General features: G+C 32.3%; 1 protein-coding gene across 2 annotated transcripts in view; it reads left to right on the top strand.

Annotated features, from left to right (window-relative positions):
* clpb (ClpB family mitochondrial disaggregase) overlaps positions 1–27,500 on the top strand; it is an 80,416-nt gene that overhangs the window by 8,067 nt on the left and 44,849 nt on the right. For both annotated transcript variants that reach the window (XR_013817084.1, XM_079823882.1), the window contains exons 4-5: positions 8,169–8,272; positions 10,887–11,015. Coding sequence is in view for 1 of the 2 variants with exons in the window: in XM_079823882.1 (XP_079680008.1) it covers positions 8,169–8,272; positions 10,887–11,015 (233 nt within the window). In the remaining variant the exon portion in view is untranslated. The remainder of the gene's footprint in view (positions 1–8,168; positions 8,273–10,886; positions 11,016–27,500) is intronic.

The raw sequence follows: 27,500 nt of genomic DNA, 5'->3' as shown, positions 1-27,500 counted from the left end.
CAAAATTCATCCTCCGGAAAACATTTTGAAATTGGAAAATGCGTTACAATGGAAACGGCTCAATCTTTGTGATTTCAACTTCAAATTTGGAACACAGCTTGGTTAGACATGAGGCTATTTTACAGTCCAAATTAGTTAGTAAAATATATATTTTGTATAAAATAACAAATGTTTAGTTGAGAGTGATTTTCTTTAGAGTAAATTTTAAAGTAAAAGTGTAATTGTATCATTTGAAACGTTAAAACACTTAAAATGAATTGTGTGAAAACTATTGTGAAATTGGACAATGTGTTGAGACGGTACTTTAAAACCTTTAAACGGCTCAATCTTTGTGATATCAACTTCACATTTGGAACTTCAACTTGGTTAGACATGAGGCTATTTTACAGTCCAAATTAGTTTATAAAAATACATATTTTGTATAAATTAAAGTACATTTTCAGTAAACTTAAAACTTGTGCAATGACGTGATCTAGGATCATAACTGTAGAAAACCACAGCTAGAATCTACACAACTTTTAAACTTTTCAGAATCCTATAATTTTCCAGGTTTAAGTCCCAGATTGTGTGTGATTTTGGAGCCGACTGTATGTACACATTTAACCTAAATGTATTTATAATATCCTAACACCTTCTAGTCGCACTGAGCAGATTAGAGCTGTGCGATAATATAGTTAGATTTTAATGTTGATGTAATTTGTGAACTTGTCTGGTTTTTGTTGAGTGGTTGAGTTTGGTGGCCGGGACAGACGTGAACCAGCTCCGCCGTGATCAAAGTCTGAGACTGTTGCTCTTTTAAAAGCGAGAAGGATATGCTTTAGACTGAGATGTTTGCTGAGCTTTGATGTGTGTGAGACTGTTTGCACTCTTAACCCAGCGACGGCCACCACCCAGATCTGTCCATTCACGTGGACAATGACCAGCAATGAAGAGGAACCCTTGTTGACCGTTCCGATCCAACGGCACAACGCCTCACTCGAGGATAAAGAGCGTAGAAGTGAGGGAGCGAGGTGAAAGGGAGGTTCAGGAGGGCTTCTGGAGAGGGGGATTATCCCTCATTTAGGGCGAGCCGCGGTGGGAATGTGCTGGGATTATTCTGGAGTGGGTGGGAACAGGGCATGTTTTGGTAATGAGGGCAGCGGATCAACTTTAGTACGCAACCGCTCATATTCATTCATTCATTTCATTGCAGCATATTGTAGTAATGCAACTCGATGAAGAGAAATCCGGTCGCCAGGTGCTTTTTCTCTGCACTAAACACAATTAATGAAACTAAAACTGAACTACATTATCAGATAATATCATTCGTTTTTTTGTTGAAGTTCAATCAGTACAAATGTGTAAATTATCCTGTAAAAAAATGGAAATTATGACACTGAAAAATCATTATGACGATGAAAAATCGTCCAAAGAAGGGTCTAAATTATGACACACTAGATCAATTATGAGGTAAAAATGTGAAATTGTGACATAAATCCAAATCATGGCAGATTAAGTCATTTAGACATTAAAAAGTTGCATTGTTCACATTCAAAGTCATATTTATAGATGAAAAATCGATATTCTAAGTCAAAATTATGACATACTGGATCAATTATTAGGTAAAAGGCTGAAATTAGGACATACTAAGTCAATTATGAGATGGAAAGCCACAATTTTGACATTGTAAAACAAAATTATGAGGTTTAAAGTCGAAATTATGACATGAAAGGGTGATTTAAAGTCATATTTATGACCTAAAAAGGCAAGATTTTGACACATTAACCAATATTATGGGATGAAATGGTGAAATTTTGACACTAACATTTATTAGATGAAAAATCGTCAAAAAAGGTCAAAATTATGACATACTAGATCAATTATGAGGAAATTATTGTGACGTAAATCAAAATCATGGCAGATTAAGTCATTTAGACAATGAAAAAGTTGCATTGTTCACATTCTAAGTCATATTTATTGATGAAAAATCGATATTCTAAGTCAAAATTATGACATACTGGATCAATTATTAGACAAAAGGTTGAAATTAGGACATACTAAGTCAATTATGAGATGGAAAGCCACAATTTTTGACATTATAAAACAAAATTATGGGAAAAGTATGAGGTGTAAAGTCGAAATTATGACAGGAAAAGGTGACATTTTGACTTATAATTTTTTATGTTATAATTATGATTGTAACATACTAACTAATATTTATGAAATTAGAATTTAATTAGAAATGAGAAATTTTGACACATTAACCAATATTATGGGATGAAATGTCAAAATTATAACATTTATTATATGAAAAATTGTCAAAAAAGTAAAAATTATGACACACTAGATCAATTATGAGGTAAAAATGTGAAATTATTGTGACATAAATCGAAATCATGGCAGATTAAGTCATTTAGACATTAAAAAGTCACATTATTCACATTCTAAGTCATATTTATAGATGAAAAATAGACATACTAGATCAATTATTAGATAAAAGGCTGAAATTAGGACATACTAAGTCAATTATGAGATGGAGAGCCAAAATTTTGACCATATAATACAAAATTATGAGGTGTAAAGTTGAAATTATGACATGAAAAGGTAATTCAGTTTAATTTTATAAATTAGAGTGTTTTCTAGTTTTATTAATTGTGTTGTGTATGCTGTAAAAAGAGAGTTGCTACTATACATTTCTAAGTGATTAAGAAACCTGGATGATTAAGTAATTTCAACTTAAATTACATTAAACTGACAAAAAAATGTATGGTGTATAACTTGTAAAAAAAGTTGAAAATTGCTTAACTTATTGCGATGAGTTAAAGCAATGTAAAACATTTGTCATAACTTAATGATCATATGTGTGAAATTATCTGTTTAAGTTTAATTCTGTCTCTAATTAAGATCCTCATTGTTTTGACATAGATAAATACTAATTGGATTGGAAAAAAAATTGTGATATCTTTTTTAGGTTAAAAAATTCCCAACTCGCTGTACTTTTTCTAGTATATTTTCTAAATTAGAGTGTTTTCTAGTTTTATTAATTGTGTTTAGTGTACGCTTTAAACATCCAAGTTGATTGTACTTAAAAATGTGTTATTTCAACTTAAATTACATTAAACTGACTCAAGTTGAATTGTGTATAACTTATAAAATACGTTTGAAACTTAACTACTTGTGATGAGTTAAAGCAATGTAAAAACATATGTTGTCATAACTTAATGATCATATAAATATAATTTTGTACAGTGAATCATCTGTTTAAGTTTAATTCTGTCTCTGATTAAGATCATCAGTGTTTTGACCCAGATAAATACTAATTGGATTGCAAAAAATGTATGATATTGTCTAAAATATTTCAAATAATTCCCAAGTCACTGTAGTTTTTCAATTAAATTTTTCTAAATTAGAGTGTTTTCTAGTTTTATTAATTGTGTTTAATGTACGCTTTAAACATCCAAGTTAATTGTACTTAAACATGTAAGTAATTTAAATTAAATTACATTAAACTGACTCAAATTGAATCGTGTATAACTTGTAAAAAAGTTATACAAAAGTTATATAAAAATGTTGTTTAGTTCTGTCTCTAATTAACCCCCTCATTGTTTCGACCCACATAAATACTAATTGATTGCAAAAAATTTATGATATTATCTTACATTTTTCAAATAATTCCCAAGTCACTGTAGTTAATTTTCAATTAAATTTGATAAATTAGAGTGTTTTCTAGTTTTATTAATTGTGTTTAGTGTGCGCTGTAAAAAAAAGTTGCTGCTTTAAACATCCAAGTTGATTGTACTTAAACATTTAAGTAATTTCAACTTAAATGACATTAAACTGACTCGAGTTGAAAAGTGTATAACTTATAAAATATGTTAAAAACTTAACTTATTGTGATAAAGCAATGTAAAAACATATGTTGTCATAACTTAATGATCATATAATGTTGTACAGTGAATCATCTGTTTAAGTTTAGTTCTGTCTCTAACTAAAGATCCCAGTTAGTTCTGTTGTGTCGCTCTATAACCAGTGTAACTGATTGTTTAAATTGGCTAGTTTAACCAGTTTAAGTCTTGAGTGGTGTGTAGTTTTGTAAAGTATCTTCACTTGAACACAGATGCACTTTGACCTTTGCTCGTACCACCTGTCAGATACAGATATGCACTGGACAGCTGGACGTGTGTAAGTGTAAGTGTGTGTGTGTGTGTGTGTGTGTGAGAGCGGAAGGAAGAGCCCTGCCTGAGGTGTGTTTTGTAAACACAGGTTCACAGAGGCAGGTGTGTGTCCGTATGTTCTCCGATCATTTGCTGTGATCTCGTCGTATTTTGTCTGGTGTTTTAAGTGATATTTTAAATCCCCTCTCATTGTGTTTTCTTAAATGTTTTACTACCACATACAAATACATGTGCTATTTTACAACTGTTTCTTAAATCCTATTTGGGTTTAAGGGTCAGAATAATCATAATTGTGAATGTTCTACTGTATGTAAATTAATTAATCTGTGATTTAATTGCGTGTGCGACATTTCCTGCTTTAGGTTGTTTTATTAAAATTTTACATAAAATGTATATTTTCCAGAACATGTTTTTCTCTAAAACTGTGAAAATCTAAGTCATAAATATATATATATATTTTTGAAAAATGAGCTTTCGGTAGAGTTAGTTTAGCCGCAGTACCTGATGTTTCCTCTAGATAAATTTTTATGTGTGTGTTCACACAGTAAGTGCCTAAACATCTACCAAATTTCATGCCATTCTGTTGACGAAAAACATTTTAAAAGACCAAAACGTAAATTATTCCAGTCAAAAAAGCCCCAAAAAACACCAGAGGGTTAAACAAGCGCAACTCTTTGTTCTTTTCTATGTTATTCAGACTCTCTTTCTGTGTGTGTGTGGACTGTTTTCCAGAACATCGATCAAACATAAATCAAAACCATAAATCTAAACAAGTTGTGCTCCAAATTTCAGGTTATTTTCTCAGAAACTGAGCTTTCGGTAGAGGTAGTTTAGCCGCAGTACCTGATGTGTCCACCAGATGAATTTCTGTGTGTGTGTTCACACATCAGGTGCTTAAACATCTACCAAATTTCATACCATTCTGTTGACGAAAAAAAATTTAAAAGACCGAAACATAAATTATTCCGGTCAAAAATGCCACCAGAGGGTTAAACAAGCGCAACTGTTTGTTCTTTTCTATGTTATTCAGACTCTCTTGTGTGTGTGTGTGTGTGTGTGTGTGTGTGTGTGTGTGTGTGTGTGTGTGTGTGTGTGTGTGTGTGTGTGTGTGTGTGTGTGTGTGTGTGTGTGTGTGTGTGTGTGTGTGTGTGTGTGTGTGTGTGTGTGTGTGTGTGTGTGTGTGTGTGTGTGTGTGTGTGTTCTTTTCTATGTTATTCAGACTCTCTTTCTGTGTGTGTGTGTGTGTGGACTGTTTTCCAGAACATGTTTTACTCTAAAACTGTGTGACGATAAAAAACATAAATCTGAACAAGTTGTGCTCCAAATTTCAGGTTATTTTCTCAGAAAATGAGTTTTCGGTAGATTTAGTTTAGCCGCAGTACCTGATGTGTCCACTAGGTGAATTTCTGAGTGTGTGTTCACACAGTAAGTGCCAAAACATCTACCAAATTTCATACCATTCTGTTGACGAAAAAAAATTAAAAGACCAAAACGTAAATTACATATTTTTTTATTATTTTATTCAGAATAATAACACACTTCTCAGTAACGTTCTGTGCTGTTGAACTCTTTCTGGGACTCAACACACACTGGTGTGTTTGGGTTTGTGCTTTGCTGAGGGTCACTACTCTTTGGTCTCACACATATGGTCCGTTTTTCCCTAAAACTCATATGTAAACATTCTGACCCTGAGAGCCTGAATGTAGCGGTTCAGAACCTCAGAAATGCTGTGTCCAGATTTAAGCATCGTGTGTGTGTGTGTGTGTCGTGGTCTCCATTGCACACTTGTTTGCTTTGATGCGGCACTGACTCCGTTTGGGAGTGTGTGTGTTCCGTTAACTCAAGTGTTCTGGAGCCCCGAATGGCTCCGGGCCAGCAGCGTCTCCACGGCGACAGCTATCCCAGATCCTGACCCATTGTTCAGATACACTATGAAGAGTAGAAGAGCCTGTGTGTCGTGTGAATGTGCAGTGTTCCGTTTTCATGGTCATTGTAAAACACTTTCATTATTCAAATAATGAGCATTTTCTAAATATTGAACATCATTATTCAAATAAAGTGGTGCAATAATGATCTAAATATGGAACGGTTTATTATTCAAATAATGTGGTGAAATAATATTCTAAATATTAAATAATCATTCAAATAATGATGCAAAATATTTCTAAATATTGAACAATAGATATTTACATAAAGTGATGCAATGATCTAAATATTGAACAGTAAATATTGACATAAAGTGATGCAATAATGATCTTAATGTTGAACAATCAATATATACATAAAGTGATGAAATAATGACCTAAATATTAAACAATCAGTATTTACATAAAATGATGCAATAATGATCTAAATATTGAACAATCATTATTTACATAAAGTGATGCAATAATGATCTAAATATTAAACAATCAATATTTACATAAAATGATGCAATAATGATCTAAATATTGAACAATCATTATTTACATAAAGTGATACAATAATGATCTAAATATTGAACAAACAATATTTACATAAAGTGATACAATAATGATCTAAATATTGAACAAACAATATTTACATAAAGTGATGCAATAATGATCTAAATATTGAACAATCAATATTTACATAGTGATTAAATAATGATCTAAATATTGAACAATAAATATTTACATAACGTGATGCAATAATGATCTAAATATTGAACAATCATTATTTACATAAAGTGATACAATAATGATCTAAATATTGAACAAACAATATTTACATAAAGTGATGCAATAATGATCTAAATATTGAACAATCAATATTTACATAGTGATTAAATAATGATCTAAATATTGAACAATAAATATTTACATAACGTGATGCAATAATGATCTAAATATTGAACAATGATTATTTACATAAAGTGATCAAATAATGATCTAAATATTAAACAATCAATATTTACATAACGTGATACAATAATGATCTAAATATTAAACAATCAATATTTACATAACGTGATGCAATAATGATCTAAATATTGAACAAGCAATATTTACATAACGTGATGCAATAATGATCTAAATATTGAACAATGATTATTTACATAAAGTGATGAAATAATGATCTAAATATTAAACAATCAATATTTACATAACATGATGCAATAATGATCTAAATATTAAACAAGCAATATTTACATAACGTGATGCAATAATGATCTAAATATTGAACAATGATTATTTACATAAAGTGATGAAATAATGATCTAAATATTAAACAATCAATATTTACATAACGTGATGCAATAATGATCTAAATATTGAACAATGATTATTTACATAAAGTGATGAAATAATGATCTAAATATTAAACAATCAATATTTACAAAAAGTGATGAAATAATGATCTAAATATTAAACAATCAATATTTACATAGTGATGCAATAATGATCTAAATTTTGAACAATCAATATTTACATAAAGTGATACAATAATGACATTAAACAATCAGTATTTACATAAAGTGATGAAATTATCTAAATATTGAACAATAAATATTTATATAAAGTGATGCAATAATTATCTAAATATCGAACAATCAATATTCATATAAAGTGATGAAAGGATTATCTAAATATTGAACAATCAATATTTACATAGTGATGAAATGATCTAAATATTGAATATTACTTCAATTATTGTGCAGATGTGCTGTTTTTATTAATATATTAATGATCGTCTCTGTCTGTCTGTCATGTGAATGCTTCTTCATATAATAATAATAATAATAAACCCTAACATGAGCACTGAACAGTGTTTTTATTTACCAGTAACTAACTTCAATAAAAAGGTAATGCTCATTGTTAGTTAATGTGAAAGTGTTACCAAAATGTGTTTTTAAAAACGTGTGTTTGGCAATTGTCTAATTTAAATATGTAAAAGGCCGGAGATTCTCTGTGCATAATGGATAAAAGCAGCTTTAGCGTATCTCTGAATGTTCACATTAATGAGTGTGTATGTGTGTGTGTGTGTGTGTTTCAGTGTGGTGAAGATCCTGTTGGAGGCGGGTGCTGATCCAAACCTGGGCGATGACTTCAACAGTGTGTATGAAACGGCACGAGACAAGGGCATTCACTCATTAGAGGGTGAGACGGCGGACATTTATATGATATGCTTCACCATCATCATCATCATCATCATAATCTTCATTGTTATTCATAAAAACATCCATGCACACATGTAAACAGCAGGAGTGTGTGTTATTACAGAGATCAATTTTAACGCACTCATTTTGTGCTGTTTGCATATCGGCACACGATTTATTTAGCGGCATGTTATTTGTAAGTGTTTTTCATCACACACACACACACACACGTGCAGCACTCACGCGTGTCATATCTGGCTGCTGTATGTATATTACTCACATTTGTTTTGTTGGCAGTTTTTTGGTCTTGAAGGAGCATCTTTCCCTGAAGCACCATGATGAATGAGTGTGTGTCAGTGTGTGTGTGTGTGTGTGTGTGTGTGGAATATGAGAATATTCCATGAGACTGTGTGTGTGTGTGTGTGATGGATCGCTGGGCTCTGGTCGTCTGACGGTTTATTGGGTTTTGTTGTGATTATCTGGCTCTTAGACATTAGTTACCCGTGACGACCCGCCTGACAGCAGCCCAGAGAGAAAATATGTTTCTGTACATGGACAGAAGAAAAACACTGTTGCTGCTTTATGATTTATGTGTGTGTGTCTGCACGGGGAATAATTGCGCGCTTTATGCAAGCGGTTTTACATGTGTTTGTTCTTAATTCAAACGGTTTGTCTTGTTTTAAGAACGCTGTTGAACATCAGCCACTCTCCTTCATTTTAACCGTCTCTTCTCGCTCTGTCTGTGACTTCAGTGTTTTGTTTTGCAAAAGACTCGGAATACATCCCATAAACATAACGTGAAAAATAGCCCAGATGGAGTAAACGAGTGGCATTAAAGAACCAATGAAATCAGTTAAACCTGTTAGAACAGGAACGCCCTTGGGTACAGGATTATGTCATTTTTGCCAACAGAGATGTATATTTTAATGTGCATTTGCATATTTGAGCTTAAAAGACTCACTGATTTCATAATAATAAAAAGACTGTATGGCGCAAAATTAACAATTAGCTAATTTTTTACCGCTTTTAGTCTATGGCCGCCCATAGAACCGGGAAAGCTATGAAATTTGGCACACTGATAGAGGACAGTTTGAAATGTCACCACAGCGAATTTGGAGTCTCTAACTCAATCCCTCTAGCGCCACCACCTGTCCAAAGTTGCACTCGCGTTTATGCTCATAACTTTTGAACCACAGGGGCTAGAGACATAATCGCACCCCATGACGCCATTTTCCGTCATGAAAAATGTTCCGCCATTTTGAATTTTCCAAACTCCTCCTAGGCCGTTGCTCTGATTTTCTTTTAAATTGAACCAGATCATCTTCAGACCATGCAGACAAAAAGTTACGGAATCCAATTTGATTCATCAAACCGTTCTCGAATAATTATATTTATGTAATAAAAATGTAAGGCTATTAGGCAAATTTCATAGCTTTCCCGCAAGCGCTTCTATGGGCGGCCATAGACTAAAAGCGGAAAATTAGCTGATAGCTGATTAGCCATTTTGAGTATCCGCCATTTTGAATTTTGTCGTAAAATGCTCCGATTTTCATGAAAATTTAACCGGATCATCTACAAACCATGCCGACAAAAAGTTACGGAATAAAAGTTGATTCATCAAACCGTTCTCAAATAACGCCCAAACGAATTTGACGAAGAGCACGCCAAAATAAACGCGAGGCTATATCTCCACAACGCTTTAGCGTATTCTGACCAAACATGATCTGAGGCGACCTGCACAGTTTCGGCACAGTGCCACCTAGTGGTCAGGAGATATGACAATGGAACGCGTTGGTGTATCGTTACGAAACTTGGCACAATGCCAAAGGTACTCGAAAAGTTCCGTGGCAGCGCCACCTTGTGGTCAAAAGTTATAAGGAAATGTCCAAAAATGCTAATACCTTTTGATTAAATTAGCTATTATAATGGAACTCTTAATAGATTCTTTGGGTCATGCCGAGGACATAGATGACAATTTTTCCATAGTCTCAGAACTTCCTGTCCGCCATTTTGATTTCCTTTTTTAAAAACCTACTTTTTCGAACTCCTAGGCCTTTGCTCCGATTTTTATTAAAATTGAACCAGATCATCTTCCGACCAAGCTGACAAAAACTTACAGAATTCAAGTTGATTCATCAAACCGTTCTCGAATAACGCACAAACGAATTTGACGAAGAGCACGCCAAAATAAACGCGAGGCTATATCTCCGCACCACTTTAGCGTATTCTGACCAAACTTGGTGTGTGTTATTATAACCATGACCTGAGGCGACCTGCACAGTTTCAGCACAGCGCCACCTAGTGGTCAGGAGATGGGAAAAATTGCTCTTTTTGCGTATAACTTCTGAACGGTTTGGCCAATAATCACAAATCTGGTCTCTTTAGATTCAGTGCAGCATGTCGAGTCAAACGATACCAATTTGGGCGTCTACCATTTTGAATTTAGTCGTAAAATGCGATATTTTATGAACGCGTTGGTGTATTGTTATGAAATTTTAAGTTTTCTTCAGCACCATGCCCTGAAGGTACTCAAAAAGTTTCAAAAGTTATAATGAAATTTCCCAAAAAGCGAATAACTTTTGATTAAATTAGCGTTTTGTCTTCCTGTGTGTCAGTGTTGGTGAGCAGAGAGGACGAGTTCAGCAGTCGTCTGAGCAGTCGCGCTTCTTTCCGGGGTTGTTCGGCTCTGCATTACGCCGCTCTGGCCGATGACCTGCGGACCGTCCGGATGCTGCTGGATGCAGGTGAGAAAACACACACACACACACACACACATTTCAAAGAGGATGGAGGAAAAACAGCTAGCCTAAGTTGGGTAACAACCCTCCATTAAGCTCAACAACAAGCAAAATAGTCAGGCGTTGATGTAGAATAGCGTTGTGCAAGGTCCGATATTCCACTAAAATGAATGCAAGTTCCCCCAAAATTCAAGATATAAATAGCCCTTGTATGAGTTCTTGTATTTCGTCTTTATAACATAATATAGTTAAAGAGAGTAAGACGAGAAAGAGAGTGCTATTTTCTCAATATTCATTTTATACAACAGTTCAATAAACAATAGGTTGATTTATATGAACTAACACACTTTTAGACACAACATTGTCAATTTTGAGTGTTTTTGCTTTATTTTGAAAATAAACTAGACAGAAAAGTTGCGTCTCCCAGCAACACACAGCGGTGTTTGTTCTTGAATGATTCTCCGCTTCAAATGAATCGACTGAGTGAATGATTGGTTTCCTCAGTTTTTACTTTATTTCTCGCAATCACAACTTTTTTCCCACAGTTCCAACTTTTCCTAATTTCCAAGTTTATATCTCGCAATTCCGACTTTATTTTTTCACAATTGCAACTTTGTTCCCACACTTCCAACTTTTCCTTAATTCCAACTTTATTTCTCAAAATCGCAACTTTGTTCCAACAATTTAAAATGTTCCTGAATTTCAAGTTTATATATCACAATTCTGACTTTATTTCTTGCAATCGTTGCTTTTTTCCCATAATTATATTTTCTTTAATTCCGAGTTTTTCTCACAATCGCAACTTTGCTCCCACAATTTTGACTTTTCCTAAATTCCAAGTTTATATCTCTCAATTCTGACTTTATTTCTCGCAATCGCAACTTTGTTCCCACAATCCAAAATTGTCCTTGATTCTAAGTTTATTTCTCACAATTCAGACTTTATTTCTCGCAATGGCAGCTTTTTTCCCATAATCCTACATTTTCCTTCATTCTGACTTTATTTCTCGCAATTGTGACTTTTTTCACAACAATTCTGACTTTTCCTAAATTCCGAGTTTATATCTCTCAATCCTGACTTTATTTCTTGCAATCACAACTTTGTTCCCACAATTCTGACTTTTCCTAAATTCCGAGTTTATATCTCGCAATTCTGACTTTATCACAATCGCAACTTTGTTCCCACAATTCTAAATTTTGTTTAATTCCGAGTTTATATCTCGCAATTCTGACTCTATTGTACCAACAAAAAAGCAGAAAAGTTGCGTTCCCCAAAAACACACAGCGGTGTTTCGTTCTTCAATGAGTCACTGTTTCTGAACGAATCTGTTGAGTGAATGATTCAATGACTCACTCATAATGCATCTTTCATGAATGAATCAGTCGGTCTGAACGAATCGATTGAGTGAACGATTCTATGATTCACTTATTATGACTTGCCTTCACCTACTGGCGGTTTTTAAATCAGGTATCATTTAATTCACATAACACATATTTCAATTATTATTATTTTTAAAACCTTAATCTCATAGCATAGCATTATGTAACCGCATTGCTTGACTATTTCTTTTTGTTTTGAATTGTTTCGTTTAAAAGTGGACATTTCAAGCTTCACATATTTCTCATGTCTGTGAGGCGGAGTTTGGGTTTATTTATGTTGCAAGTGATCGCTCCAGCGCCTCCATGTCACGATTGTTGTCTGCTATAGCCGATTAACTTTTTATTTATTAAATCCAGGCGATTGGCTGATGAATCATTGATTAAAATGAAGATACACAACGACATTCTTTTTAAAGAAAGGCTTTCTACAAAACAAAACTTAATGAAGTGCTCAAAATCATACCTTCTGACATATTGCGCATCTTTTCACTTTTCATAATCAAGCCGAGATGAAATTTAAAAATAACATTATAATATTTAAACATAAACAAGAACTTCCTGTAAATGCTCTGAAAGTCCGAACCATAAATGCTTTCACACTAGAAACAAACCCAACTTTTGTTCAGTTTGATTTTTCTTGAAACCGTTAGATTTCTTATTATTATTCCGCCATGGAAGTCTATGGCAGCCCATAGAACCGTTTGCGGGAAATTTGGTACACTGATAGAGGTCATTACCAATAGTAACCACACCCATTTTAGAGTCTCTAACTCAATCCCTCTAGCGCCACCACCTGTCCAAAGTTTAACTCATATTTTTGCTAATAACTTTTGAACCCTAAGAGCTAGAAACAAAATCCTTTTTTCTTTCGGTTCCTTGGCTCAAGCCGATTCGATCGCACATTATGACGTAATTTCCGTCATGAAAATTTTCCCGCCATTTTTAATTAACCGAAACCCAACTTTTTCGAACTCCTCCTAGGCCGTTGGTCCGATTTACACGAAAATTTAACCAGATCATCTCCAGACAGTGCTGACAAAACATGGAATTCAAGTTGATTCGTCAAATCGTTTTTGATTAACACACAAACAAATTTTACGTAACGCTTGAAAAAACACACTTAAGGCAATATCTCCGCAACGCTTTATTGTATCCAAACCAAACTTGGTACATGTCATCACAAGCATGACCTGAGGCAACATGCAGCGTTTCGGCGCAGCGCCACCTACTGGTCTGGAGATAAGAAAAATGGCTATTTTTGCTTATAACTTCTGAACTGTTTGGCCAAAAATCATAAAATGGTCTCGTTAGATTCAGGACGGCATGCCGAGTCGTCTGATATCCAATTTTACCATATCGGCCATTTTGAATGTCGGCCATTTTGAATTATGTGCTAATAACTAAAATGCTGTATTTTATGAACGCATGAACGGATTGTTACGAAGCTCGGTATGGGTCATCAGCACGATGCCCTGAAGCGGCCTGAGAAGTTTCAAAACAGCGCCACCTAGTGGATAATTTTTTTTTCAGACGCTTTTAACTTTAGGTGTGGTTCCCTTATTTTCGTGGGACTAACTTTTTTAGTCTCCTGAATCCTTGCCGAGTCCAACGATACCAGACTTGCCAGGTTTTGGCGAATGGTTTGTAATTTAGCGCTTAAAAAACGTAAGCTGATATCTTCGAAACCGCTAGTCCGATCGAGACGAAACCAGCACCAGAAAACCGGAAACATAGGTCGATAGCTATATGTTAATGCCCAAATGTAAAAATATTGATAGTAAGGGGTAGTAAAATCCAATCAAAGTCAAGTGTCAGTAATTTTTTACATGTTTTTTCATATAAATGTCTATAACTCCAAAACGAAATGAGATATTTTTACCAAAATTGACACACACATGTATGGGCTCACTCCGATGACACATAAACAATTTTTTAGGATTGTGCCTCTTGGTGGCGCTATAATAGAACAAAACATGACATTGGCTCTATACAACTCAATGTTTTAATGTGGTGTTTTAACGGTTTTGCTTCAAATGTCTTCACTCATTTTTTCAGTTGGTCTGCTGCTATCTTCCTTGTTTGCTTCTGTTGCGCTTGGCCCCGTTAATGGCTGCTTGCAGCTTTAATTGTTATTATTATTATTATTAAATGAATAAACATTCACATCACAGACAGACAGACATTAATATATAAATAAAAACAGCACATTTGCACAATAATTGAATTAATATTCAATATTTAGAAAATTATTGCAGCATATTATTCTAATGTAATTTATTGATTAAATGTAAGAATGTGACATAAAATATGATCTAAAAAGGTTAGAAAAAAATGCCCTTTTAAAGGCATAAAAAACGATTTAAGCGGAAAAAAAGTTCATTTCTGTCACTGCTAAGAAGCAAAATACAGCTAGTTATTGAAATATCGACAACATATTGAGATATAAAATAGTGCTAATAATGAGTAAAAGTGATCAGACGCACTTTAATTTTCACCTGCTGGAGCAGAAAACAGGTTTGTGACGTCTGTATTTCACTCTCTCCGTCTAATATAGAGCCTGGGGCCGTCAGGCTTCACCTTTGACCTCTGGAGTGTGTTATGCGACCCACACATGAGAGGTGACAGGAAGGTGATTTACATGAGTGTGTTATTATAGCCACAGGGCGCTCACACACACACACACACACAGCGTCTCCGTCTGATGTCTGGTGTGTGCTCACACACTCACTCTAGGCTTCAACACGTCCGATAAATCACTGTGTGTTTTCTGGAGCAGATGCATTTTTAGATTAAAGTGACAGAAATGAGCCGAAACAAAGAACAAAATCGCTCGTTTTGATGCCGAGAAATTGGATTATGGCGTGGAGCGCATTTACCCATAAGTCTTAGTGGAACGAGGCCACGCCCCCTCAGACAGAGCAGCGCCTCGTGTCCCGACGAGGTGTATCTATCACAGCGATGACATCATCAGTGTGAGACAGCTGTGAGACAGCTAATGCAATGAGAATGAGATGGGGAGCGTCTGTCTGTCTGTCCTCCTGAGATATGATCATAACAAACCGCTTCATCTGATCATAAATACAGGAAAACAGGCAAATATTACTCCAGTGTGTACGTCTATAAAGTGTAAGTTAAGTCAAATTTTGTATACAGAAAGTGAACATTATGCATCAGGCATAACATTATGACCAGGTGAGTAACACTGATGATCTCCTGTTAGTGGGTGGGAAATATTAGGGAGCAAGTGAACATTTCGTCCTCAGAGTTGATGTGTTAGAAGCAGGAAAAATGGGCAAGCGTAAGGATTTGAGCGAGACGACTGGGTCAGAGCATCTCCAAAACTGCAGCTCTCTCTAACTTTTTTTACGTAATAATCATAACTTATGTCAATTTCAACTTTTTAATATCATAATTAGGATGTAAATTTAAATTTTATGACTTTTTAAGTCATAATTTCACCTTTTTATGTCATAATTATGACATTACACTTTTTAATATCATAATTAGGATGTAAGTCTAAATTCTATGACTTTTTAACAGTGTTAATTTTGACAGCAAATTTTGATTTATTTTTAGTCGTAGTCTTTTGACTAAAATTCCATTTAGTTTTAGTCATATTTTAGTCACTTGAATTGTTTTTAGTTTTAGTCTAGTGTTAGTCGACTAAAATCTAATAAAATCATAATTCAATTTCAAATAAAGTAAATTTCAACTTTTGTCATAATTTTTTTTTGTCAATTCCAACATTTTAATATCATAATTAAGACTTTTTTAAGTCATAATTTCAACCTTTTATTTCATAATTATGACTTTTTATGTCAATGTCAATCTTTTTAAGTAAAAATGTAAACTTAGTTTTATCTCATAATTAAGACTTAAGTCTAAATGTTAAGTCATAATTTAAACTTTTTAACGTAATAATCATTACTTTCAATTTCAACTTTTTAATATCATAATTAGGATGTAAGTCTAAATTCTATGACTTTTTAACAGTGTTAATTTTGACAGCATATTTTTATTTAGTTTTAGTCATAGTCTTTTGACTAAAATGCCATTTAGTTTTAGATATATATTTTAGTCACCTGAATTGTTTTTAGTTTTAGTCTAGTGTTAGTCTCCTAAAATCTAATGAGTTTAGTTCAATTGTAATACATTAAGCATTTAAGCGTTACATAACCGACTGTCACTTTTTTTTTTTGTTTTTTAAAACATCTTTATCGTTTTTATAACTTTGTATTTCTAATTTTAGTTAGGCTGAATATCAACTTTAATATCATAATTAGGACTTTAAGTCAAAACCTTTTTAAGTCAAAATTTAGATTTTTCATCTCATAATTTTGATTTAGCACATCATAATTTAGACTTTTTTTGACATAATCAGACTTTTTTCAGTCAGAATTTTGACTTTTTGTCAATTTCAACTTTTTAATATCATAATTGGGAATTTTTCAACTTAAACATCATAATTTCACATTTTTACTCCATAAATACGACTTTTTAAGTTAAAATTCAGACGTAGTAAGTCAATTCAATTTCAAATAAAGTCAATTTCAACTTTTATGTCATAATTATGATTTTTTTGTCAATTCCAAAATTTTTATATCATAATTAAGACTTTTTTAAGTCATAATTTCAACCTTTTATTTAATAATTATGACTTTTTATGTCAAAATCAATCTTTTTATGTCAATTTCAACTTACTTTTATATCATAATTAGGACTTAAGTCTAAATGTTAAGTCATAATTTCAACTTTTTTACGTAATAATCATAACTTTCAATTTCAACTTTTTAATATCATAATTAGGATGCAAGTCTAAATTCTATGACTTTTTAATAGTGTTAATTTTGACAGCACATTTTGATTTAGTTTTAGTCATATTTTAGTCACCTGATTTGTTTTTAGTTTTAGTCTAGTTTTAGTCTCCTAAAATCTAATGAGTTTAGTTAAATTGTAATACATTAAGCTTTTAAGCGTCACATAACCGACTGTCACTTGAACTGACATTTTGACATCATTTCGTTTTTGACACTAAAAATACACGAAAGAGCTCAATTCACTTTTTTAAAAACATCTTTATAGTTTTTATAACTTTGTATTTCTGTTTTAGTCAGTAGGCCATATCAGATATTCTAAAACATAAACATATGTCTAAAACATATTACTATATAAACATCGTAAAGTAAACATTGTCAGCATTAGTTCATAAACAATTGCCTGGCATTAATGTGTGCATCTGTTACACAGGACATCAGTTCTGACCCCATCTCTTCCCTAATCGACCCTCACTAACATTTTCGTCTCGTTTTTATTTGTTGACGAAAATGACAGTAAGTTTTCGTCATAGTTTTCGTCATCCAACACTAGTTTTTATTTAGTTATCGTCTCGTTTTTATTTGTTGATGAAAATGACAGTAAGTTTTTGTCATCGAACACTAGTTTTTATTTAGTTATCGTCTCGTTTTTATTTGTTGACGAAAATGACAGTAAGTTTTCGTCATAGTTTTCGTCATCCAACACTAGTTTTTATTTAGTCATCGTCTCGTTTTTATTTGTTGACGAAAATGACAGTAAGTTTTCGTCATAGTTTTTGTCATCCAACACTAGTTTTTATTTAGTCATCGTCTCGTTTTTATTTGTTGACGAAAATGACAGTAAGTTTTCGTCATAGTTTTTGTCATCCAACACTAGTTTTTATTTAGTTATCGTCTCGTTTTTATTTGTTGATGAAAATGACCGTAAGTTTTTGTCATCCAACACTAGTTTTTATTTAGTTATCGTCTCGTTTTTATTTGTTGACGAAAATGACAGTAAGTTTTCGTCATAGTTTTCGTCATCCAACACTAGTTTTTATTTAGTCATCGTCTCGTTTTTATTTGTTGACGAAAATGACAGTAAGTTTTCGTCATAGTTTTTGTCATCCAACACTAGTTTTTATTTAGTCATCGTCTCGTTTTTATTTGTTGACGAAAATGACAGTAAGTTTTCGTCATAGTTTTTGTCATCCAACACTAGTTTTTATTTAGTTATCGTCTCGTTTTTATTTGTTGATGAAAATGACCGTAAGTTTTTGTCATCCAACACTAGTTTTTATTTAGTTATCGTCTCGTTTTTATTTGTTGACGAAAATGACAGTAAGTTTTCGTCATAGTTTTCGTCATCCAACACTAGTTTTTATTTAGTCATCGTCTCGTTTTTATTTGTTGACGAAAATGACAGTAAGTTTTCGTCATAGTTTTTGTCATCCAACACTAGTTTTTATTTAGTCATCGTCTCGTTTTTATTTGTTGACGAAAATGACAGTAAGTTTTCGTCATAGTTTTTGTCATCCAACACTAGTTTTTATTTAGTCATCGTCTCGTTTTTATTTGTTGATGAAAATGACAGTAAGTTTTCGTCATAGTTTTTGTCATCCAACACTAGTTTTTATTTAGTTATCGTCTCGTTTTTATTTGTTGATGAAAATGACCGTAAGTTTTTGTCATCCAACACTAGTTTTTATTTAGTCATCGTCTCGTTTTTATTTGTTGACGAAAATGACCGTAAGTTTTTGTCATAGTTTTTGTCATCCAACACTAGTTTTTATTTAGTCATCGTCTCGTTTTTATTTGTTGACGAAAATGACAGTAAGTTTTTGTCATAGTTTTTGTCATCCAACACTAGTTTTTATTTAGTCATCGTCTCGTTTTTATTTGTTGACGAAAATGACAGTAAGTTTTTGTCATAGTTTTTGTCATCCAACACTAGTTTTTATTTAGTCATCGTCTCGTTTTTATTTGTTGACGAAAATGACAGTAAGTTTTTGTCATAGTTTTTGTCATCCAACACTAGTTTTTATTTAGTTATCGTCTCGTTTTTATTTGTTGACGAAAATGACAGTAAGTTTTCGTCATAGTTTTTGTCATCCAACACTAGTTTTTATTTAGTTATCGTCTCGTTTTTATTTGTTGACGAAAATGACAGTAAGTTTTCGTCATAGTTTTTGTCATCCAACACTAGTTTTTATTTAGTTATTGTCTCGTTTTTATTTGTTGACGAAAGTGACAGTAAGTTTTCGTCATAGTTTTTGTCATCCAACACTAGTTTTTATTTAGTTATTGTCTCGTTTTTTATTTGTTGACGAAAATGACAGTAATTTTTCGTCATAGTTTTTGTCATCCAAAACTAGTTTTTATTTAGTTATTGTCTCGTTTTTTATTTGTTGACGAAAATGACAGTAAGTTTTTGTCATCCAACACTAGTTTTTATTTAGTTATCGTCTCGTTTTTATTTGTTGACGAAAATGACAGTAAGTTTTCGTCATAGTTTTTGTCATCCAACACTAGTTTTTATTTAGTTATTGTCTCGTTTTTTATTTGTTGACGAAAATGACAGTAAGTTTTCGTCATAGTTTTTGTCATCCAACACTAGTTTTTATTTAGTTATCGTCTCGTTTTTATTTGTTGACGAAAATGACAGTAAGTTTTCGTCATAGTTTTTGTCATCCAACACTAGTTTTTATTTAGTTATCGTCTCGTTTTTATTTGTTGACGAAAATGACAGTAAGTTTTCGTCATAGTTTTTGTCATCCAACACTAGTTTTTATTTAGTCATCGTCTCGTTTTTATTTGTTGACGAAAATGACAGTAGGTTTTCATCATAGTTTTTGTCGTCCAACACTAGTTTTTATTTAGTTATCGTCTCGTTTTTTATTTGTTGACGAAAATGACAGTAAGTTTTTGTCATCCAACACTAGTTTTTATTTAGTCATCGTCTCGTTTTTATTTGTTGACGAAAATGACAGTAGGTTTTCATCGTAGTTTTTGTCATCCAACACTAGTTTTTATTTAGTTATCGTCTCGTTTTTATTTGTTGACGAAAATGACAGTAAGTTTTCGTCATAGTTTTTGTCATCCAACACTAGTTTTTATTTAGTCATCGTCTCGTTTTTATTTGTTGACGAAAATGACAGTAGGTTTTCATCATAGTTTTTGTCATCCAACACTAGTTTTTATTTAGTTATCGTCTCGTTTTTATTTGTTGATGAAAATGACAGTAAGTTTTCGTCATAGTTTTCGTCATCCAACACTAGTTTTTATTTAGTCATCGTCTCGTTTTTATTTGTTGACGAAAATGACAGTAGGTTTTCATCATAGTTTTTGTCATCCAACACTAGTTTTTATTTAGTCATCGTCTCGTTTTTATTTGTTGACGAAAATGACAGTAGGTTTTCATCGTAGTTTTTGTCATCCAACACTAGTTTTTATTTAGTTATCGTCTCGTTTTTATTTGTTGACGAAAATGACAGTAAGTTTTCGTCATAGTTTTTGTCATCCAACACTAGTTTTTATTTAGTCATCGTCTCGTTTTTATTTGTTGACGAAAATGACAGTAAGTTTTTGTCGTCCAACACTAGTTTTTATTTAGTCATCGTCTCGTTTTTATTTGTTGACGAAAATGACAGTAAGTTTTTGTCATAGTTTTTGTCATCCAACACTAGTTTTTATTTAGTTATCGTCTCGTTTTTATTTGTTGACGAAAATGACAGTAAGTTTTCGTCATAGTTTTTGTCATCCAACACTAGTTTTTATTTAGTTATCGTCTCGTTTTTATTTGTTGACGAAAATGACAGTAAGTTTTCGTCATAGTTTTTGTCATCCAACACTAGTTTTTATTTAGTCATCGTCTCGTTTTTATTTGTTGACGAAAATGACAGTAAGTTTTTGTCGTCCAACACTAGTTTTTATTTAGTCATCGTCTCGTTTTTATTTGTTGATGAAAATGACAGCAAGTTTTTGTCATAGTTTTTGTCATCCAACACTAGTTTTTATTTAGTTATCGTCTCGTTTTTATTTGTTGACGAAAATGACAGTAGGTTTTCATCATAGTTTTTGTCATCCAACACTAGTTTTTATTTAGTTATCGTCTCGTTTTTATTTGTTGACGAAAATGACAGTAAGTTTTCGTCATAGTTTTTGTCATCCAACACTAGTTTTTATTTAGTTATCGTCTCGTTTTTATTTGTTGACGAAAATGACAGTAAGTTTTCGTCATAGTTTTTGTCATCCAACACTAGTTTTTATTTAGTCATCGTCTCGTTTTTATTTGTTGACGAAAATGACAGTAAGTTTTTGTCGTCCAACACTAGTTTTTATTTAGTCATCGTCTCGTTTTTATTTGTTGATGAAAATGACAGCAAGTTTTTGTCATAGTTTTTGTCATCCAACACTAGTTTTTATTTAGTCATCGTCTCGTTTTTATTTGTTGACGAAAATGACAGTAAGTTTTTGTCATAGTTTTTGTCATCCAACACTAGTTTTTATTTAGTCATCGTCTCGTTTTTATTTGTTGACGAAAATGACAGTAAGTTTTTGTCATAGTTTTTGTCATCCAACACTAGTTTTTATTTAGTCATCGTCTCGTTTTTATTTGTTGACGAAAATGACAGTAAGTTTTTGTCATAGTTTTTGTCATCCAACACTAGTTTTTATTTAGTCATCGTCTCGTTTTTATTTGTTGACGAAAATGACAGTAAGTTTTTGTCATAGTTTTTGTCATCCAACACTAGTTTTTATTTAGTCATCGTCTCGTTTTATTTGTTGACGAAAATGACAGTAAGTTTTTGTCATAGTTTTTGTCATCCAACACTAGTTTTTATTTAGTCATCGTCTCGTTTTATTTGTTGACGAAAATGACAGTAAGTTTTTGTCATAGTTTTTGTCATCCAACACTAGTTTTTATTTAGTCATCGTCTCGTTTTTATTTGTTGACGAAAATGACAGTAAGTTTTTGTCATAGTTTTTGTCATCCAACACTAGTTTTTATTTAGTCATCGTCTCGTTTTTATTTGTTGACGAAAATGACAGTAAGTTTTTGTCATAGTTTTCGTCATCCAACACTAGTTTTTATTTAGTCATCGTCTCGTTTTTATTTGTTGACGAAAATGACAGTAAGTTTTCGTCATAGTTTTTGTCATCCAACACTAGTTTTTATTTGTTGACGAAAATGACAGTAAGTTTTCGTCATAGTTTTTGTCATCCAACACTAGTTTTTATTTGTTGACGAAAATGACAGTAGGTTTTCGTCATAGTTTTTGTCATCCAACACTAGTTTTTATTTAGTTATCGTCTCGTTTTTATTTGTTGACGAAAATGACAGCAAGTTTTCGTCATAGTTTTTGTCATCCAACACTAGTTTTTATTTAGTCATCGTCTCGTTTTTATTTGTTGACGAAAATGACAGCAAGTTTTCGTCATAGTTTTTGTCATCCAACACTAGTTTTTATTTAGTTATCGTCTCGTTTTTATTTGTTGACGAAAATGACAGTAAGTTTTCGTCATAGTTTTTGTCATCCAACACTAGTTTTTATTTAGTTATCGTCTCGTTTTTATTTGTTGACGAAAATGACAGTAAGTTTTCGTCATAGTTTTTGTCATCCAACACTAGTTTTTATTTAGTTATCGTCTCGTTTTTATTTGTTGACGAAAATGACAGTAAGTTTTCGTCATAGTTTTTGTCATCCAACACTAGTTTTTATTTAGTCATCGTCTCGTTTTTATTTGTTGACGAAAATGACAGCAAGTTTTCGTCATAGTTTTTGTCATCCAACACTAGTTTTTATTTAGTCATCGTCTCGTTTTTATTTGTTGACGAAAATGACAGCAAGTTTTCGTCATAGTTTTTGTCATCCAACACTAGTTTTTATTTAGTTATCGTCTCATTTTTATTTGTTGACGAAAATGACAGCAAGTTTTCGTCATAGTTTTTGTCATCCAACACTAGTTTTTATTTAGTCATCGTCTCGTTTTTATTTGTTGACGAAAATGACAGCAAGTTTTCGTCATAGTTTTTGTCATCCAACACTAGTTTTTATTTAGTTATCGTCTCGTTTTTATTTGTTGACGAAAATGACAGTAAGTTTTCGTCATAGTTTTTGTCATCCAACACTAGTTTTTATTTAGTTATCGTCTCGTTTTTATTTGTTGACGAAAATGACAGTAAGTTTTCGTCATAGTTTTTGTCATCCAACACTAGTTTTTATTTAGTTATCGTCTCGTTTTTATTTGTTGACGAAAATGACAGTAAGTTTTCGTCATAGTTTTTGTCATCCAACACTAGTTTTTATTTAGTCATCGTCTCGTTTTTATTTGTTGACGAAAATGACAGCAAGTTTTCGTCATAGTTTTTGTCATCCAACACTAGTTTTTATTTAGTCATCGTCTCGTTTTTATTTGTTGACGAAAATGACAGCAAGTTTTCGTCATAGTTTTTGTCATCCAACACTAGTTTTTATTTAGTTATCGTCTCGTTTTTATTTGTTGACGAAAATGACAGCAAGTTTTCGTCATAGTTTTTGTCATCCAACACTAGTTTTTATTTAGTCATCGTCTCGTTTTTATTTGTTGACGAAAATGACAGCAAGTTTTCGTCATAGTTTTTGTCATCCAACACTAGTTTTTATTTAGTCATCGTCTCGTTTTTATTTGTTGACGAAAATGACAGCAAGTTTTCGTCATAGTTTTTGTCATCCAACACTAGTTTTTATTTAGTTATCGTCTCATTTTTATTGGTTGAAGAAAATGACAGTAAGTTTTCGTCATAGTTTTTGTCGTCCAACACTAGTTTTTATTTAGTCATCGTCTCGTTTTTATTTGTTGAAGAAAATGACAGTAAGTTTTCGTCATAGTTTTTGTCATCCAACACTAGTTTTTATTTAGTTATCGTCTCGTTTTTATTTGTTGACGAAAATGACAGTAGGTTTTCGTCATAGTTTTTGTCATCCAACACTAGTTTTTATTTAGTTATTGTCTCGTTTTTTATTTCTTGACGAAAATGACAGTAAGTTTTTGTCATCCAACACTAGTTTTTATTTAGTTATCGTCTCGTTTTTATTTGTTGACGAAAATGACAGTAAGTTTTTGTCATCCAACACTAGTTTTTATTTAGTCATCGTCTCGTTTTTATTTGTTGACGAAAATGACAGTAGGTTTTGTCATAGTTTTTGTCATCCAACACTAGTTTTTATTTAGTTATCGTCTCATTTTTATTTGTTGACGAAAATGACAGTACGTTTTTGTCATAGTTTTTGTGATCCAACACTAGTTTTTATTTAGTCATCGTCTCTTTTTATTTGTTGACGAAAATGACAGTAAGTTTTTGTCGTCCAACACTAGTTTTTATTTAGGTATCGTCTCGTTTTTATTTGTTGACGAAAATGACAGTAGGTTTTCGTCATAGTTTTCGTCATCCAACACTAGTTTTTATTTAGTTATCGTCTCGTTTTTATTTGTTGACGAAAATGACAGTAAGTTTTCGTCATAGTTTTTGTCATCCAACACTAGTTTTTATTTAGTCATCGTCTCTTTTTATTTGTTGACGAAAATGACAGTAAGTTTTTGTCATAGTTTTTGTCATCCAACACTAGTTTTTATTTAGTCATCGTCTCGTTTTTATTTGTTGACGAAAATGACAGTAAGTTTTCATCATAGTTTTCGTCATCCAACACTAGTTTTTATTTAGTCGTCTCGTTTTTATTTGTTGACGAAAATGACAGTAAGTTTTCGTCATAGTTTGAACAAACAGGCCCGATCCATGGAGGGCCCGCCTCACAACTTTATATAACTTGATGGGTGTATAAAGTTGGAATTGTGAGAAACAAGCCTCTTTGCTGAATAAAAAACACTCTATTCTTATTACATGCATCCCAAAAATCCCAGTGCAAGTCTCTTGCTCTCCATTAGTGAACTTCTGAGGAGGTTTTCGAGTGAAGTTGCAGACACACCTGCGGGCAGGTGAGCGGCGTTATTTCCCCCATGAGCGGCCGCATCTATCTCAGCCTGCCTGGGGCCGGCTCCAGCGGACCTGACGGATCACCCGCGCCGTGAACTCTGACCCCAGGGGTCACCGCGGCCCGCTCTGCCACCAGCTGCCCCGGGGAACGGTGTGTGATATTAACCGGCTAAATGATGCTATTTATTATGTGGGTACGAGAGACTCGCAGCGGACGAGAGAAGCGCTCGTCTTCTGTTTCTTTATTAGTTTTCCTCTTTCTGTTTGTCCGCTATCGATTGAGATTTGTTAGACGGACACGTTTAAGGTTTTATCAATAATCTGGGCGATTACCCACAATGCCCGGGGACTCGGCCGCTCCACAAAGACGCCCGTGTACAGATATTGATTCTGTGTTTGTGGATAAACTGTATTTTACGAGTGGGGAAGGAAATGTTTGTTCCGTTGAGCGAGTTTGTGTCTAATTTAATGTGCAGTGATGCTTTTATTTCTGTCTATTTCTTTGTGTTCGAGGCTGGCGTGTGATTGGCCCACTGCTTATTAAACAACCTGCCATATTAATACGGGATTCATAAAAGGGCCTGACAAATGTTGCGTTTGTGACCAAATAAAAGTGCGTTTTAAGACGTTACATAAATATACTGGAACGTTTTTATATCTGAAGTATAATATCCATTAGATTGAGGAAGACAGTCCTCAAATATATATCTCTCTTTTTATAATCTCCTTAATATTTGTTTTTTTATGATTGACAGACATATTTCTCAGTTTTTTCAGGTGGTAATTGTCAAAGAAATAACAAGAATAACACGTTTTATGATCTACTTTTTACTTTTTATCTCATAATACTGGCTTTTTGTCATAATTTTTGGCTTTTATTCTCATAATTTTCACTCTGTATCTCATAATTACAATTTTTTATCATAATTATGAGAATAAAAGTGTAATATTATGAGATTAAAAGTAAAAAGTAATAACAAGAATAAGTTTTATAATCTTTTTACTTTTTATCTCATAATTTTAACTTTTTGCCATAATTTTTGGCATTTTTTTCATAATTATGACTTAGTATCAAATCATTTTTAATTTTTTTGTCATAATTATGTTTTTATATGCCATAGCTATGACTTAGTATTTCATAATTTCAACTTTTTGTCATAATTATGATGTTTTTTATATCATAGGTATGACTTAGTATGCCATAGTTGTGACTTTTTATCTCATAATATTGACTTTTTCCCATAATTTTTTGCTTTTATTCTCATAATTATCACTTAGCATCTTATAATTTCAACTTTTTGTCATAATTATGTTTTTATATTATAGGCATGACTTAGTATGCCATAGTTGTGACTTTTTATATCATAATATTGACTTTGTCATTAATATTTGGCTTTTATTCTCATAATTATATATTTTTTTGTCATAATTTCAACTTTTTGTCATTATTACGACTTTCATATCATATATTTTTTGAACTATGACTTAGTATCTCATAGTTGCAACTTTCTGTTGTAATTTAATGGCATAATCTTAATGACTTTTACATTATAGTTATGACATATATCGTATGACTTAGTATCTCATAGTTGCAACTTTTTGTCATAATTATGACTTCTATATCATAGTCACGACCTAGTATCTTATTGCTTTATATGTAATAATTTTGACTTTGTCATAATTGTTTAGCTTTTATTCTCATAATTATCATTTAGCATCTCATAATTTCAACTTTTTGACATAATTATGATTTTTATATCATAGTTATGACTTAGTATGTCATAGTTGTGACTTTTTATCTCATAATATTGACTTTGTCATACTTTTCGGATTTTATTCTCATAATTATCACTTCGTATCTCATAATTTCAACTTTTTGTGTCATAATCTAAATTTTATATGTCATAATCAAAAAACATTGTCATAATTATGACTTGTATCATAGTTGTGACTTCGTATCTTATAGTTACAACTTTCTATGTAATAATTGTCATAATTATGACATCTTTATATCATAGTTATGACTTATCTTATTGTTGCAAATTTTTATGTTATAATTTTGACTTTTTGTCATAATTTTTGGCTATTGTTCTCATAATTATCACTTAATATCTCATAATGTAAATTTTTTATGTCATAATCTCAACTCTTTGTCATAATTATGACTTTTATATCATAGAAAGTTGTAACTATAAGATGCAAAGTCCTAACTATGTAAAAAAAATTAATTTTTGGCTTTTATTCTCATAAATATCTCTTAGTATCTCATAATTTCAACATTTTAAGTCATCATAATCTCAACTTTGTCATAATTATGACTTTTATATCATAGTTATGACTTTGC

This window comes from Gobio gobio (assembly GCF_949357685.1).
Source record: "Gobio gobio genome assembly, chromosome: 8".
Lineage (NCBI taxonomy): Eukaryota > Metazoa > Chordata > Actinopteri > Cypriniformes > Gobionidae > Gobio > Gobio gobio.
This window is presented reverse-complemented; position numbering and strand designations above follow the sequence as displayed.